We start from the raw sequence: 17,055 nt of genomic DNA, 5'->3' as shown, positions 1-17,055 counted from the left end.
AAAAGTCAGTGCGTCTTACAGTTAGAATAATACCTATTTGGACAATGAGGGAGTGCAATGATTGACTGAATGATGGAGCTGTGGACCTGCCCTCGAGACCTTTGGATCGCATTAAAAAAGGAGCAGATAACAACCCCCGGGTCCCTAAAGGACACAACGCATTTATAGCACATGTGTGCAATGCAGCCCAATCCTTACTAGCTCAAACATGGAAAGGCACCCCCCCCCCCCCCAACAGGGAGACCCTAGTTCTCAAAATTAAAGAGATATATTCTATGGAACACATCAATTTCTCATTAAATGATAAACCAGACAAATTCCTGAGCACTTGGAGCCTGTGGTCGGCCTGGACCTCATCTCACTAGCCTTGTCTTCCCCCACCCCAATCTGCCCAATGTGAACGCTAGAGAGATACTAGCCTCTTCCTCTCCCCCCCCCCCCCCTCCCCTCACCACCCTCCCCCTAACACATGGAGCTCCGGGGCAAGCTAAGCGGCACACGTGAGCTCAATCCACCTTTAGAGACGGAAATATGCCAAAGGATATACTGGTTGTTTTTTTTTTATTATTTTCAGTTGTTTGAGTTTACACCATGTCATGTTCTACGCCCGCCGAAACTTCAAGCAATGCTGTAATAGACTAACACTTGCAGCAATGGCTGAACAATGTAGACATGTCTTGAGGCGAATAATGCTACTGTTTTCTCTTCTATTTAGCCTCGCCTTGGATATGTGTTTATATGTACCATGACTTTAAGCTTTTTCAATAAAAAGAAAGTTGAAAAAAAAAAAGGAGCAGATAACAGAGGGACAGAGAACACAGGAAAGAGCAAGGGGGAAAGAGGACACAGGGGGATGCCAGAGGACACAGGGGGATAAAGGAGGACACAGGGGGACACAAGAGGTACAAGGAAAGCACAAGGGGGACATAATTGGTGGGGGGTCCATAAGATGTCCCTGCACCATGGAAGCACCAGGTTTAGTATATTTTTTTCCCCCTTGGTTTTTGTCCTCTAAACCAGAGCATCTTATAGTACGGAAAATACCGTAATCAGCCCAGGCTTGACTGCCCTGGGAGAGCGGGGCAACACACCAATATAGAGCAATATATAGCTAAAAGACATATTTTTGATGCTGAAACCAGGAAAAATAACCTAAAAGTAGGAATAATATACTGCATTGTACAATATGTTGTTACAGTCCCTCTTTAAGCATAAGGACTCCTTCACTTATGAAACATTGCTGAGCAATGTGGACAACTCAGAATCACTCCAACACCATTTGGGATTATGTGGCCAATGTGTCAAAATGCTGACAGCTTCACATTTTTTTTGTTCCTTTGTGTGGAGCATTGGATGAGCCCAGAGTGAATGGCTGCTAAAGGAGACTGGCCACACCTCCTGCCCTGGATTAGAGATGGCCCGAACGGTTCGCCGGCAGACGGTTCCCGGCGAACTTCAGTGGTTCGCGTTTGCAGTGAACAAGGAACTTTAAAAAAAAAAGTTTGGTTCACCCATAGACTTTAATGCCCGCCGACTTTAGCGGTTAATAGCAAACTCCCCTTACATAGTAAAAGCACCAAATTTGCAGGGTATGTAGAGGATAGTGACTACAAGAGGAAAAACATTTTTTTCAAAAATACCTTAGAAAATCGATTTTAAAGTTTCAAAGAAAAAAAAAGAGTCGATTCATTAAAAAAGAACCGATTCATTAAAAAGAACCGGATGATTCATGAACCGTTAGTATAGCAGAGAATGTGTCCTGTGCAGGACGTATAGCTGCCGGCTCCTGCGGTCTCTCCCCACCTGCCTTCACCTGTCACCCTCACCTAGGCTTGCAGCCGGTGCAGGTGCACCAGGTGTCAGCCTAGGTGAGGGTGACAGGTGAAGGCTGGTGGGGAGAGACAGGGGGGAACAGGCAGCTATGCATCCCAAAGTACGCATTCTCTGCTATGTGGGGGGCGTCGGAGATCTTCAATCAACTTAATTGAAGATCGCAAGATAAGAGGATACTGTATTCGTTGGATCGTTTACCGAGGATATTGGCATGGGAACATTTTTTTTTAAAGGTACAGGTAAGTATTTATGGTTAATTTAGAATAATAAAATACTTTTCTTGTGGTTGTGTTTTTATTTCGTTTAACCCTTTGTAGAAATGGGAAATGGGAGGGGGGTGGGCATCTGGGGTCCCCTTCTTAAAGGGGACTCCCAGATGCCACCATGAACCCCCCCCCCCAGGGAGTCGTCGCCCCCACCTCCTCTTGGGACACCGGAGGTGGGGAAGAGCCCCTTGTCCATGGATTGGACAAGAGCTCCGGGGGGTGGGGGGGGAACAAGGCTTGGCCGCCCCCCGGAGCCCCCCATACCATGGACCATGCGGGCTGGTATAGCTCAGGGTGCGAAGCCCCAGTCGGCCGGGTCCCCGCATTCTGGCTATCCCAGCCTGCATGGGGGACAAGGGGTTACAGAGGCTCGGGAGGGGGGACCCCACGCCATTTTTTTTTTCAGATTTCCCACACTCAGCACATAAAAATAATGAATTTTTTTTTTAAAGGACTTCGGAGGCCACAAATGTGAAAAAAGTTAAATACATTTTTATAATCCAGATCCATGGAGGACGCCATCCGTGCCCTTCCATTCATTCCGCCATGGCTCCCGCAGTAATACTGGCCCCGGTCGGGTCCCGACCCCTTCAAACAGGTTGGGTTCTCATTCCCCCCTCAATATGGCCGTCACAGATTGCCACGGCTGTGCAGTCCGCAGACGCGATTGCGGCTGCGCAGCTCTAGGACCTCCTCCCGATGCGTCCAATGTATGCACGCATATTGATGAGCCGGTATTACTGCGGGAGCCATGGCGGAATGAACGGGAGGGCGTGGATGGCGTCCTCCATGGATCTGGATTATGAAAAGGTATTTAACTTTTTTCCCATTTGTGGCCTCGGAAGTCCTTTTAATATGGTTTCCTGCTATCTTTTTAACATATCCTGCAAATTTGGTGTTGCTAGGATTTAAGGGGCCTTTGCTATTAACTGCTAAAGTCGGCGGTTGATAACCAACCAGAGTTATAGGGGTGCAAAAGTGCTGAATTCTGCCATAGGCTATTATTGGGCTCCCTATTTCACTTTCAAAAATCCCAAATCTTTTAAAAGGGTGATGGCTCAGCAGTGGCACATTTTCTAGCATTGTAGGGACTCTTAGGGGGATCATGACTGGTGAGTTTCGGGCCCCTAGGCCAAAGAGGTCATAGCCTAGGGTCACAAAAACCTGTTCATTTTGGCAATGTTAATGGTGGCGATTCTGACGAACATAAATCGCAGCCATGGTTGTTAGCAAACCATGAATCTCACAACATGTCTCAGGCAGGTAAAAGGCATATTGTACTTGCACTCCAATGTTCGGTTCCCTACATCTCTGCAAACTAGAGTTAGGATCTGGATTATGAAAAGGTATTTAACTTTTTTCACATTTGTGGCCTCGGAAGTCCTTTAAAAAAAATGTATTATTATATTTATGTGCTGAGTGTGGGAAATCTGAAACCCCTTACCCATTTCCACAAAGGGTTAAATGAAATAAAAACACAACCACGAGAAAAGTATTTTATTATTCTAAATTAACCATAAATACTTACCTGTACCTTTAAAAAAAATGTTCCCACGCCAATATACTCGGTAAACGATCCAACGAATACAGTATCCTCTTATCTTGCGATCTTCAATTAAGTTGATTGAAGATCTCCGATGCCCCCCACATAGCAGAGAATGCGTCCTTTGGGACGCATAGCTGCCGGCTCCCGCTGTCTCTCCCCACCAGCCTTCACCTGTCACCCTCACCTAGGCTGGCACCTCGTACACCCAAGGGTGCACTGGTTGCCAGCCTAGGTGAGGGTGACAGGTAAAGGCAGGTGGGGAGAGACAGCGGGAGCCAGCAGCTATACGTCCTGCACAGGACACATTCTCTGCTAATGGCTCATGAATCATCCGGTTCTTTTTAATGAATCGGTTCTTTTTTTAATGAATTGACTTTTTTCTTTGAAACTTTAAAATAGATTTTCTCAAAAAGTATAAGGTCTTTTTGTTCCCACTATTCTACTTAACCTTCCCAGCAATGTTGGTGTTTCTAGCTTTTAAAGGGGCTTTGCTATTAACCGCTAATGTCGGTGGGCGTTTAATTTTCCCACGGTCAGAAGGAGTTCTTTAAAATCAATTTTCTCAAAAACTATAAGGTCTTTTTGAATTTTTTTCCCCCTCTTGTAGTCACTGAAAAAACTCAGGTGTTAGACACCTTGAAACATCTTTTCTATCACTTTTGTGGCCAGCATAAATGTTTCTAGTTTTTAAAGTTCGCCTCCCCATTGAAGCCTATTGCGGTTCGCAAAAGTTCCTGCGAACCGAACTTTTTGTGGAAGTTCGCGAACCGAAAATCGGAGGTTAGGGCCATCTCTACCCTGGATGTATTAAATAGTCAACAAGTAGCAGAGCCAAATTAGAAACAATTATTGAGAACCTGAAGTGGTCAGGAAAAATGTATCGACTCCTAATGAACAGCAATGACACAATACATTGTATTAATTCATCGTTTTTCACAGATAGCTGTAAAAATAAAACCCAGTGTTTTTATTTTACTTGAACTGTAATATGTTTAAACAAGTTCATAAACGTGTAAACACGTGTTCCTACCTCCAGCTCTAGGACCAATTTTACAAGAGTTTAAAACTTGTTAAACTCATAAAATAATATACAGTATTTTTAGTTGGGCTGTGTTTATATAATTTAATCAAGCATATGCTGCAGCACTATATTCTACATATACATTCCCTGCAGATCTGTTGTGAATGTACTGAGAATGTTATGTCCATTGAATCAGGGGCGTCTCTAGCCATTTTGTCACTCCAGGCGAGAAATCCTGTGGCGCCCCCCCCACTCCCCGTGATTGCCCCCCAGCCCCATACCCCCCACCCCCATGGTGAACACCACCCCCAAGACCCCCAAATACCCAAAAATCATAATACAGAAGCGTTTCAACAGAAAATACACTTATTGCGGCATGGGTTCACCAGAAAATAGTTGTAATGCAGCAGAACGTTTCACCATAAAATATGCTTATTGCGGCATGCACTCACACACACCACACACATATACAGTATACACATGCACACAGTACACACACTATACACGCACACACAACACACACACTATACACAGTACACATGCACACTATACACACACACTATGCTGCTACCAGGGGAGGACTGGGACCTTTTGGCCTGGGGGGAAACATAGACTTGAGGCCCGTTATCATGGCAGCCTCAGCCCAAATTATTAAGTGGCATTTGCAAATTGCTAGCGATTGCGATTTTGTTGTGCACTAGCCCAGAGAGAGGAGGAGTGGAGTAAGACTGAATAGCAGGAGATGGAGCAGAGAGCTAATCTGTATTGCAGTCCCACATTACACAGAGACTAGTTGCCAGTAATAGGACTGCTGTCCCTGCCAGTCTCTCACACAAGTCAGAAAGCAGCCCTCCTGGAGTTTAGGGACTGTCAAAACGTTTCAACCTGTTTAACACCTTATCTGCACATGCAGTCATTATAACAATGGGGAGAGACCTGACAGATTTTTTTTTCCCACGGACCCTCCAGACAAGTTCTGCATCATGCTTTGTATATTTACCAGCTTGCCTGCCCTCTAATTGCACTTTTATCAGCTAGCCTAGTATTTCACTTTGCCTTACAACAACAAACCTGAATACACCAGACCAGCCCTAAATCACTTAATGAAAGGCGGCCTGGGGGGCAGTCAATGCCTGGCTGCTACACTCCACGCAGTTACCAGTAGCAGAGAGAGAGGAACTGAATGAATAAGTCAGTGAATCAGTTATGAGTCAAGTCAGGCGCTGCTGTTAGCTGCTGCTGTAGTGTAAACTGATACCTGAGTGAGCTGAGAGGCATTTCTTCTCTCACTACTCAGGGCAGCAGCGCTTCTGCCTCCTCCTGCCGCTCTAGGCAAGAATTTATACCTGCCTGGTGGGTGAGACGCCTGTGAATTGAATACAGAGGTGCTGTCTTCCACCTCCAAATCCATTTCAGATAGCGTGTAAAGAATGTGTAAGGGCCCTTTCACATATTGCACATTACGTCGTCGTGCAGTACACTCCCCCGGTCACATGGGCAATGAAAGTCTACGGAGACTTTCATACTGATGCGATGTATCCCCCTGCACCAGAATTAATCAAATCCACACAATACTGTCACAAAGTCATCTGTGCCTTACCACATGATCCGTGCCTACCGCACAGATTATATAGTATTGCAAGTCTATGGCATCGAAGTAAGTGTAATCAGCGGAGAGCGCATGCACGGACTGATGGGAATCCGTATGACATACTTCCTGTCAAGCAGGGAGTACATCACTGAATGGGAGCGGGCCTATGCACATGACCCTGTCGGTGCACTCGGTTGTTGGGTCATATGAACTGCAGATTCATGTGGTGCTAATCTGCAGTTTCAGATTCTGATTAGTCCTGTACAAGCTTCAGCTCATCGCATGTAAATTCCAGTCCCTGTCAAAATGTTACTTGCCACCCACACCCACCCCGCAAAAAAAAAGAAAAAGAAAATCAAAGGCAACATTAAAAAGTCAGAATAAACAAACCTCTCTTCTTAATTTGCTATTTTCATTATCAGTTTCTTCATTTCGAAGTGCCAGCTGAAAAAAAACAAAATTCAATATACATTAGTCTTTAGTATTACTGCAGCTTCACAATTTCTTCTGAGATTTATTTAAATTCATACAAATAATACTTTAAAGGACAGATGCAAGGTGATTAAAAACTAAAATCTACTTACCCGGTGCTTCCTCCAGCCCCTGGCATCCATCCTGTACCCTCCCCGCAGCTCCGCTCCCAGCAGATGGCCTGGGGGTCATCTCCGGTGCAGATGCCGACAGGCATCTACAGCACCTGCGCGAAAGCCGCTCGCAGTCACACTAACATCATCTGGAGTGTTCTGCACAGATGTAAAACTATTGCATCTGTGCAGTACATTCCAGACCACGTCAGCGCGACCGCAAGCGGCTCTCGGCCTGGCGAGGTCAGCATCCGCAGCTGAGGGGATCCTGGGCCACCAGCTGGGACAGAGCTGAGGACACAGGACCTTAATTACCTTGGACCTTCCCTTTAAGCCATAGACCCTGAGCAAGCATTTCGATCAAATGACTGACAAATCTGACAAGATTAGTTGCATGCTTGTTTGAGGTCTGTGATTTATACTCTATTGACAAGAAAGATCAGTGGGACTGCCAGGCAACTGGTATATTGTTTAAAAGGAAATAAATATGGCAGCTTCCATAGGTCTCACACCCTGATTTCCTTTTAAGTGCAACTAAACTTTTGTGGGGGAAAAACTATTTTCCACAGGACAGCTGTATACATCAACAGGCATTTAGCAATCTGTACTTAAGAAACGTATGGTATTTTGTTACTATATTTGAGCTTTTGTCACAGTAAAAGGTAGCATTGATCATATGGTTGGGTCACAGTTATGAAACTGAAATTTGACAAATTTGACATTGTGATATCTTCGTAGAATTTGCTGAACCTTAAGGCCCATACACACGGCGGATTTTTGCGAACAACGGGTCGTTTGAACATCCCGTCGTTCAGTCGTCCGCATGCGAAATCGGGCGTGTGTACAGACTGTCGTTCGGGTGATAAGACTGATTTTGAGCAATCCGCCCGGCGGATCGCTCAAGACCAGGAATGGAATTTAGGAATGACTGTTGTGGTCCAGCAAAACACTGTAGTCCAGGTAAAGGGGTACATGATACAGTGTTGTTGTGTTAGGTTTTAAATGTAATATCACTGTCACTTACACTACAGTATCAAGTTTAAATCTCAGCATGGATACTGTCTGCTTGGAATTTAAATGTTCTCCCTTTGTTTTCATGGGTTCCCTCTGAGCATTTTGGTTTCTTTCCACGTCCCAAAATCATGCTGGTACAGTAACTGGTTCCCGACAAACACATCTGACCTTAAACACATCTGACAATGATTATGGTAGAGACTACTGCTAGTCAGCGAGTGCAGTGATTGGCCCATAACGGCCATGGTCCTGTCTGCAAGACCATCGGCTCCAGTAGAAAAACAAGTTGTCATACTTCTTCCCTATAGGCTGAAGCTCAGGGAACCAGTGGCAAAGAGCTGAGTGGGGGAGGCAGAAGAAAACTCAGCACAGGAACTTGTGTTCATATAAATTTAAGACATCCCCGAAAATAAGCCCTAGCGTATTGCTTGGTGCAAAAATAAATATAAGACACTGTCTTATTTTTGGGGAAACACGCTATTGTTAACATCCAGCTAAGAAGTTAAATTACGGAGGTGATTAGTCACAGATAAGAGGAATTAGACAAGGCTACTCTCTAAATACATACAATGTGCATGTCTCTACGTTTTCCTTCTGAAAAGCATTTTTACAGCAATATTGTACACTCCTAACAAATATGCTAGTGTCAATGGGTATTGAGATTATGTTATTCAAAATAAGAGATACTCAGTAAAGAGTATGTGCTATAAGAATGCTGAGAAACCCTGCTCTACACCACTGTGCTGCCTAATACAACTGGCACTATGCTGCTCTGTAGAGGTCTGGTCTTGCCGTGGTTTAAGCTCACCTAACAATAGCTATACAGGGCTACACCAAATGCATTCAGCTATATTGTATAAAGATGAGCTGATTTTACTTCCAGATTGCTGAACTTTCACAAATCATATGGAAGTTGTTAGAACTATTATTGTTTTATTCCTAAAAAGTCCCTGTGTGAAACTTCAGCTGAAGCTGAATATTCCTCCAGATTCTGGACTTCCTATGGAAGCAATTACCATTACATAATATTCCTGAGATCTTGAGAAATTTCCAGTGTAAAGGAGACATTTTGGAACGTAGCCATTACATGTAGTTATACAAAGTCATCTAATTCTAGTGTGGGAATATACAACAACAAAGTGTGTTTTCTATTCCTGTTGGCGCTTAGTACAGCCTGGGTAAGTAGTGGGGTGGCTCTCCAAGCAGCATACAGTCCATAGACTTTATGCTTGCAAGCGCACATCACCTGGTAATGCACTGCATGCTGTGCGTTATCCTATCGGAAATCATTGCACCGCACTGCAAAACAGTGTGAAAGCCATCATTGAATCAGGACCCTAGTCCTTTCGCACTGAATCAGTTGCTGTCAGTTACAACTGAACAGACAACTGATGTGCAGCCAAGGTGAAGGAAATATCCAGGAGGAGGTGATTGGACAGGTGAAAAGGGTTGTCTTTTAAAGCTGTCCTGTATTGTTTCAATTTTGTTCACAAAGTAATGCAAAGTCTTCTGCAGTTAAGCATGGTGTTGGAGGAGTCAGGAGACAGATGAGCAACATGGTCATAAATTCACAGAACAAACTTTTTTTTTTTTTTAATAAGTGCAACTCTCCAGACTGCAGTGAGATTACTGTTTAATCTCCGGCTGCGTGAGATGATGTTCTTTTACCGCACAGAGCTTTGGTATGTAAACTAAACTAATAGAAAGCTGTGCATTCAGGTAAACTATAAAAAGGCTTCTTTTTTTTAGATTGGCAACTATGAAAAACTACTTATATTTCTATGAAAAACTACATGTAGTTCTCTCAGGCTACTTACACACCAAGACGTTGCGTTTTAGGGGACATTATGGTCGCATAACGTGCCCCTAACGCAACGTATGGTGGTGTTGAAGTTGGACGTCACATTGAGCTGCGTTATGCAGCTCTCGAAGCAGTCGCTGCAGGTTAGTGATAGGAAGTCCGGATCTTTTTAAGGATTCGGATCATTTGAATCGGATCATTGAAAAGATCCGGATCTTTGAACCGAATCATTTGAATCATTTTACTAGGGAAGCAGACTGGGGGTGAAATGACTAGCAGGACAAGACTTTCCCTGCACTGTACATTCTGTATGTTCCTGTTTCTTCCAGACAGACATCCACTGTGAACCGAATCTTTAATTGTGATGATCCGGATGATTCGACTCACAAAAAAGATCCGGATCAAATGAACGATTCGTTCATGATCCGGACAACACTACAGTCCTACCAGGAGTCTCTGCAGTGCAGTGATTGTTAATTAGCCATGTGGCTGGCCGCGGAGGAGGAGGGGAGACCTCCTCCTCCAACATTACTGAGCATGTGCAAACAGTCTAACATGGCTTAGCCCAGTATAACGTACAGCATGCAGCACTTTTGTTTAAATGTGCTGCGTTACTATGTAACGCAAGGTGTGCACTGTGAACAGCACATTGCTTTTACGGTGCTGTGAGTTAGGCTGCGTTACTGGCTGCTATAACGTGGGTCTTTAACGTTCCACTGTGAAACCAGCCTTAAAGTTATAGTTCTCCTCTGAAGAGGAAGCTGGTAATCCCTAAAAAACTTTTACATTGTTGTGGGAATTGTATAAAAAAAAAAAAAGAACACATCAGTGTGGAATACCCCTAAATGTGCACAAAAAATTGAAGTATGGTAAATGTCTAGTCTACAATGCATTTTTAAGTGTCTGATTATGCCCAAGGACCACTATCGCAAAAAAATTTAAAATACATGTAAAAGCATTCAAGTAAGAAGTAGGGTTCTTCCAGATTAAAATGAGCATGAATTACTTTTCTCCCATCTTGCTGTCACTTACTGTATGTAGTAGAAATCTGACAGAACTGACAGGTTTTGGCCTAGTCCATGTCTTCATGGGGGATTCTCAGCATGGCCTTTATTCTATATAATAACACTCATTGAAAAGGATTTATATAAATATGCTGGCCAGCCGCCCTGTTCACTTTTTTGGGTGTGACGGGGCAACTGCCATTCACTAAGTGCTTTTGAAAACAGAGAAAACCTTGAGAATCCTCCATGAGGAGATTGGCTAGTCGAAACCTATCAGTTCTGTCAGATTTCAACTACCTACTGAAAATGACAGCAACAAAGGAGGAAAGTCATTTATGGCTCATTATACTCTGGAAGAAATTGACTTCTTATTTAATCAGTATACAGGTATGTTAAATGTTACCATTTTGGTGATAGTGGTCCATTAATGGATGCCAAAGCAGCAGGCGCACAACTCACTTGTTCATTAACTTGCTTCTCTTTCTCCAGCTCTTTAGTCATGTCTTTCAGCTCACGCTCTCTCTGTCCCAGCTGTTCCTCCAGCTGACGAATTTCTTCACGTAAAAAACGTGAATCTCTTGTTCCCGTGGACATCTGTGCCATCTGAAATTAATAAAAAACATTAGACATTCTAAAGAGAACTAGAATACTCAAATATTCACTTCCTGTTTCTTTATCAATACCAAAATCACATTACTAGAGATATCAAAGCTTCAATATGGCATACATAGTGAATTTCATATTGGCTTCTTAAAGTGTACCTCTGGTGTACATATAAAATACAGAGGTACACTAGTAATTAAAGTACACCTAAACCAGGATATAATGGCTGCCATATTTATTTCTTGTTTAACAATACCAGTTGCCTGGTAATCCTACTGTTCTGGTCAGTAGTGTCTGAATCACACACCTGAAACAAGCATGTGGCTACTCCAGTCAGATGTCAGTCAGAAACACATGATCTGCATGCTTGTTCAGGGTCTATGGCTAAAGTATTACAGGGAGAGGATCAGGAGAACAGCCAGGCAATCTGTATTGTTTAAAGGGAAATAAATATGTCAGCCTCCAGATCCCTCTCAGTTCAGTGTGCTTTAAAAGTTATAATTACCTAGCATGCCATCCGCAGGGCTGTGGAGTCGGTGTTGGAGTCGGAGTCGGAGCAATTTTGGGTACCTGGAGTCGGAGTCGGTGGTTTCATAAACTGAGGAGTCTGAGTATTTTTGTACAAAATCCACAGCCCTGGTAAGTATTAGACTAAGGATTCGGAGTCGAGGAGTCTGAGTCATTTTGGGTACCTGGAGTCGGCGTTGGAGTCGGATGATTTTTGTAACTACTCCACAGCCCTGGCCATCCGAGTAATAATCTTTACCAGAGACCCAAATAAGCTGGGTTCGGAGCGTAGCTCCGTCCCCCTTGCCCAGGAAGGCCTTGGTCCTTTTAACATATAACATAGAGAAAGCCTGCTGCCATATTACATTGAGCAAGGCGACACAGCTATGCAACGAAACCCGGGTCTCCAGTGAAGATTATTAAAAGGATAATGTGCCAGGTAATTATAATATTTAATCATTAGCGTAGCTCTGGGTTTATGTACACTGGAGATGCACTTTAAAGGGTACCCGAGATAAAAGAAATAAAGTGCTCCCGCGGCCAGGAGTGCTCTGTGCCTGTGTAATAGTACACTCCCCCGGTGATGGGAGCGCAACAGTGTGCACACATGGCCAGTTGTGCCCAGTATGTGGCGACTAGCGGAATAATCGGGTTGAAAAGAAAAGGATCCATGCGGCGAGGGACCGAACAGCCTGAAAGGCGCTGGGAGTTATGCATAATTTTTTTTATGTATATATTTTTTTTCTTTGATCTCTTTACTTTATATCAGTCTTGCGTACATTTAACTTTCAGTATATAACTGAAGTGGAAAATACTATAAGAAGTGGGTTTTCAGGCAACATAAAGCAAATATCTGTGAATAAAAAGAAAAGGGTTTTGGTGCCCAATTTTCATCTTGGAATTATAAGCAACAGTACATTGATGCAACTGACACAAGTTAACGTGATATATTAAATCAGTTGTAAGAATACCGTAATAATTCCCAGTGTTTATAATAGCACACTATACATGTACCTGACAGTTCCTATCCCAGACTGTAAGGCTACTTCCACACTGGCACTTTGTGTTGTGTCAGACAATAAAATCACATGTGATTATATTGTAATGGTATGATCACATTGTTTACAGTATTAGCAGTGTTGTGAGGCAGAATCCATCGGCATAACGCGAGACATGCTGTGTGGTAACGGACAATGTGAGCATTTACAGTTGCAGTGAAGCATACTTTTAAGCACTGCGTGTTTCACCATATGCATTGCACGCACATCGCGCGATGCGACTTTTCCCTTCCTTTGCGTTTCAATCCTGTTTTTACAGGGTACACAAAGTAACGATTCAGTGTGATACTAACTTTAGTGAGGCCTGGAACGCACTAAAAAGCGTAAAGCGCTATTGCAATTGCTAGCGATTTGTGATAGTGTTTTGCAAGCGATTTTGGGACAATTTTCCATGCTCCTATATAACACAACAGAGTGGAAACGCTCCCAAAATGCTGCATGTCCTGCGACTGAGATTTCCTTAAAGGGACCCTAGCCTCAAAAAATAAACGAAATTGGTACTCATCTGGGGCTTTCTGCAGCCCACCGTAGGTCGGGAGGTCCCTCTGCGTCCTTCTGGCTCTTCTCCCGGTCCCTCCGCCGCATACCGCACCGGCTCCCACTTCCTGAATCGGTTAAAATCGTGTATGCCCAGTACTGTCACGACGGCCACCGTGATGACGCGCAGCGGCTGGCGTAATAACGAAGAGCATCCCGATTCAAGAAGTGGGAGCCCGACACCCGGCCCAGTGTCGGCAGTGCGGTATGCATCGGAGGGACCGGGAGAGAAGCCAGGACCACGCCGGGGAACCTCCCGACCTACAGTGGGCTGCAGAAAGCCCCAGGTAAGTACCAATTTTGTTTATATTTAGAGCTCAGAGTCCCTTTAATTGCAATCGCTCTAGTGGAATCTGTCCCATCCATTTACATTGGCAGAGCGTTTAGGGAAATCACTAGCGATTGAAAGCGGTCCCTAAACGCTCAAAAAATGCTGTAGTGGGTTCCAGGCCTCAAACATTGTGTTAATCAGTAATGAAAAGCTTAAAAAAAAGCAACTGGGTTGCATACACAGTTATTATTATTATTATTTAGTATTTATATAGCGCCGACATATTACGCAGCGCTGTACAGTATATATATATTGTCTTGTCACTAACTGTCCCTCAAAGGAGCTCACAATCTAATCCCTACTATTATCATATGTCTATGTTTGTATTATGTAGTGTAAGTACTGTAGTCTAGGGCCAATTTAGGGATGAGCCAATTAACTTATCTGTATGTTTTTGGGATGTGGGAGGAAACCGGAGTACCCGGAGGAAACCCACGCAGACACGGGGAGAACATACAAACTCCTTGCAGATGGTGCCCTGGCTGGGATTCGAACCGGGGACCCAGCGCTGCAAGGCGAGAGCGCTAACCACTACGCCACCGTGCTGCCCATAGTTGAACACTTTAACCCCCTTGGCGGTATGAAAAATCCCGCCAGGGGGCAGCGCCCCGCCCGCTTCGATCGCCTTCGGCGATCTCCGATCAGGAAATCCCGTTCATAGAACGGGATTTCCTGGAGGGCTTCCCCCGTCGCCATGGCGACGGGGCGGGATGACGTCACCGACGTCACTGACGTCGGGACGTCATTGGGAGTCCCGGGCCACCCCTCGGCGCTGCCTGGCACTGATTGGCCAGGCAGCGCTGGGGTCTGGGGGGGGGGGGGGCCGCGCGCCGCAGCAGATAGCGGCGATCGGGCGGGGGCCGGCGGCGATCAGAGTGCTGGCGCAGCTAGCAAAGTGCTAGCTGCGTCCAGCAAAAAAAAAATTATGAAAATCGGCCCAGCAGGGCCTGAGCGGCACCCTCCGGCGGCTTACCCCGTGTCCAGCACGGGGTTACCGCTAAGGAGGTTAAAGGACACCTGAAGTGAGAGGCATATGGAAGCTGCCATATTTCTTTCCTTTTCGGCAATACTAGTTGCCTGGCCATCCTGATGATCCTCTGCCTCTAAACCTTCTAGCCATAGATCCTGAACAAGCACGCAGCAGATTAGGGGTTTCTGACATTATTGTCAGATCTGACAATATTGCCTACAAGCTTGTTTCTTGTGTGATTCAGACACCACTGCAGCCAACTAGATCAGCAGGGCTGCCAGGCCACTGGTATTGTTTAAAAGGAAATATGCTTGGCAGCCTCCATATTCTTCTCACTCCAGTTGTCCTGTATGATCTCTAAGGTTGTGTGTGTTTTTGTTTTTTTTTTTTGGGGGGGGGGGTTGTTTACGATTTATAGATCTCTACTACAGCACTGGCTCCTTAGTTTCAGTGAAGCTTGTACAAACACAGAATACTTTACAAAGGAAGAATAGTATATGTTTCAGCGCAGAAGTAAAATTTCGAACATACAGTACCTTTTGTGAGCATGGGAAAAGGGCTATCTGAATTGCATGAGCTGTTCCTCATCAAAAGGGTTCAGAGATATGCACATTTGGCAGATGGTGAATTATGTCAGTGATGCAATTATACAGGATACAACATTTGTTATTACTAAAACACACCTACAATAAATGACTCAGAACAAAGATTTCTCTAGAACATAAAATACAGCAGACATTTTAAGTCATTATTAAAGGAAGGTACACAATGTATAACATACCTCCATTTCATTTTCCAGTTGCTTTATTTTACTTCTTAGTTGGTTTTCTGTTAAACAAAACACAAGATGTTATAATCAGCAACTTACAAACAGAAATTGATGAGTAAAGGTGCCCATTAATGAGGACTGTGGAGTAGGTACAAAAGTCATCTGGCTCCAACTTCTGAGTTTATGAATGCACCGACTCCAACTCCAGGTACCCAAAATTGCTTTGACTCGTCGACTCCAACTCCTCAGTCTAATACTTACCTTCTTGTACTAGAGTCGCCAAGCCTGCCACCCTGCCTTTTGGATGCACTGCTCTCTCTACACTAACCCCCCCCCCCCCCCCCCCCCCCCTGAAAAGTCCTGCATCTTCCTAGCAAACAAGTATGGCTGGTTCTAGAGGAGGTGGGGGAAGAGGAGCGCAGCAACAGGAGTCTTGCAGCTGGATCTACTGTCTCAGAGTTGGAAACTTTGCTATTTGGCTTCTTGCTGGACCCCCGTAGCGCTGTCCGGTGGGCAGTCGTCAGAGGTGAGAGACTGCATGATGTATCAAAGGGGGTAATCAGTGATCAGTATGCTTTGCAGGCTGCAGCAATTCAGTATGCGTGTGCTGGGAACAGGCCACCGGGAGGAGACAAAGTTGCTTGCTGGTCATTTCACAAGCATATGCTGGGGCTGCTATATGACACTACTGTTAGTCAGATCACATGCATATGCTGGGCATGCTGTGTGTCACTACTGCTGGTCATTTCACATGCATGTGTTGGGGCTGCTATATGTCATTGCTGCTAGTCAGTTCACATGCATATGCTGGGGATGCTGTGTGTCACTACAGCTGGTCATTTCACATGCATGTACTGGGGATGCTACATGTCACTACTGCTGGTCATTATACAAGCATGTGTTGAGGCCGGGTGCTATATGTCACTACTGCTGATCACTATACAAGCATGTGCTGGGGCACTGACATTTGTTGGAGATAACGGTTGTTGCATTTCATGTGTCGGAGGTAATGGTTGTTGCAGTTTATGTGTCAGAGGTAACGGTTGCTGTATTTATTATCTGATGGTCATATTGGCTGCCTTTGGTAATTTGGGATTATTGTTGCGTCATCATCTCCCGCCTTGATTACTGTAACTCCCTCCTTTCTGGCTTCTCCTTGAAATGCATTGCCCCCCTTCAATCAGTGATGAATGCGGCTGCAAGACCTCTCCATTCTTCGCACCACTCCGCATCCACATCTCCACCCTGTAAATCCTTGCACTGGCTCCCTATCCGTTTTTAGGATAAGTTTCAAGATTCTATGCCTGGCATATAAATATGTGCACAAAAACCTGCCCTACCTACATCTCTGAGCTTGTTCACAGGTATACACCAGGTCGTCCCTTCCGATCCTCCAATGACCTTCGCCTCACCACCCCACGCATTTCACACTCCCATGCCCGTCTGCAGGATTTCTCAAAAGTCACCTCCACCCTCTGGAATGCCTTTCCACCACCCATCAGACTTGCTCCCTCCATCAACACATTCAAGCAAGCCCTCAAAACTTTAAGATGGCCTACTCACGTCCTACCACACAGTAACTCTCTACTAAATATTTATTTCACAGCCCCACCTAGTGTT

The 17,055-nt window shown here is 44.7% G+C and overlaps 1 protein-coding gene across 4 annotated transcripts in view; it reads right to left on the bottom strand.

Annotated features, from left to right (window-relative positions):
- The window catches only part of CEP290 (centrosomal protein 290), a 272,670-nt gene that overhangs the window by 241,852 nt on the left and 13,763 nt on the right, over positions 1-17,055 (bottom strand). For all 4 annotated transcript variants that reach the window (XM_068276835.1, XM_068276834.1, XM_068276837.1 and 1 more), the window contains exons 5-7: positions 15,448-15,494; positions 11,120-11,263; positions 6,648-6,701 (exon numbers count right to left, since the gene is read on the bottom strand). In XM_068276835.1, the coding sequence (XP_068132936.1) occupies positions 6,648-6,701; positions 11,120-11,263; positions 15,448-15,494 (245 nt within the window). The remainder of the gene's footprint in view (positions 1-6,647; positions 6,702-11,119; positions 11,264-15,447; positions 15,495-17,055) is intronic.

Source organism: Hyperolius riggenbachi, chromosome 3, assembly GCF_040937935.1.
Source record: "Hyperolius riggenbachi isolate aHypRig1 chromosome 3, aHypRig1.pri, whole genome shotgun sequence".
Lineage (NCBI taxonomy): Eukaryota > Metazoa > Chordata > Amphibia > Anura > Hyperoliidae > Hyperolius > Hyperolius riggenbachi.
Note: the sequence above shows the minus strand (reverse complement) of the source record. Positions and strands in the feature narration are given on the sequence as shown.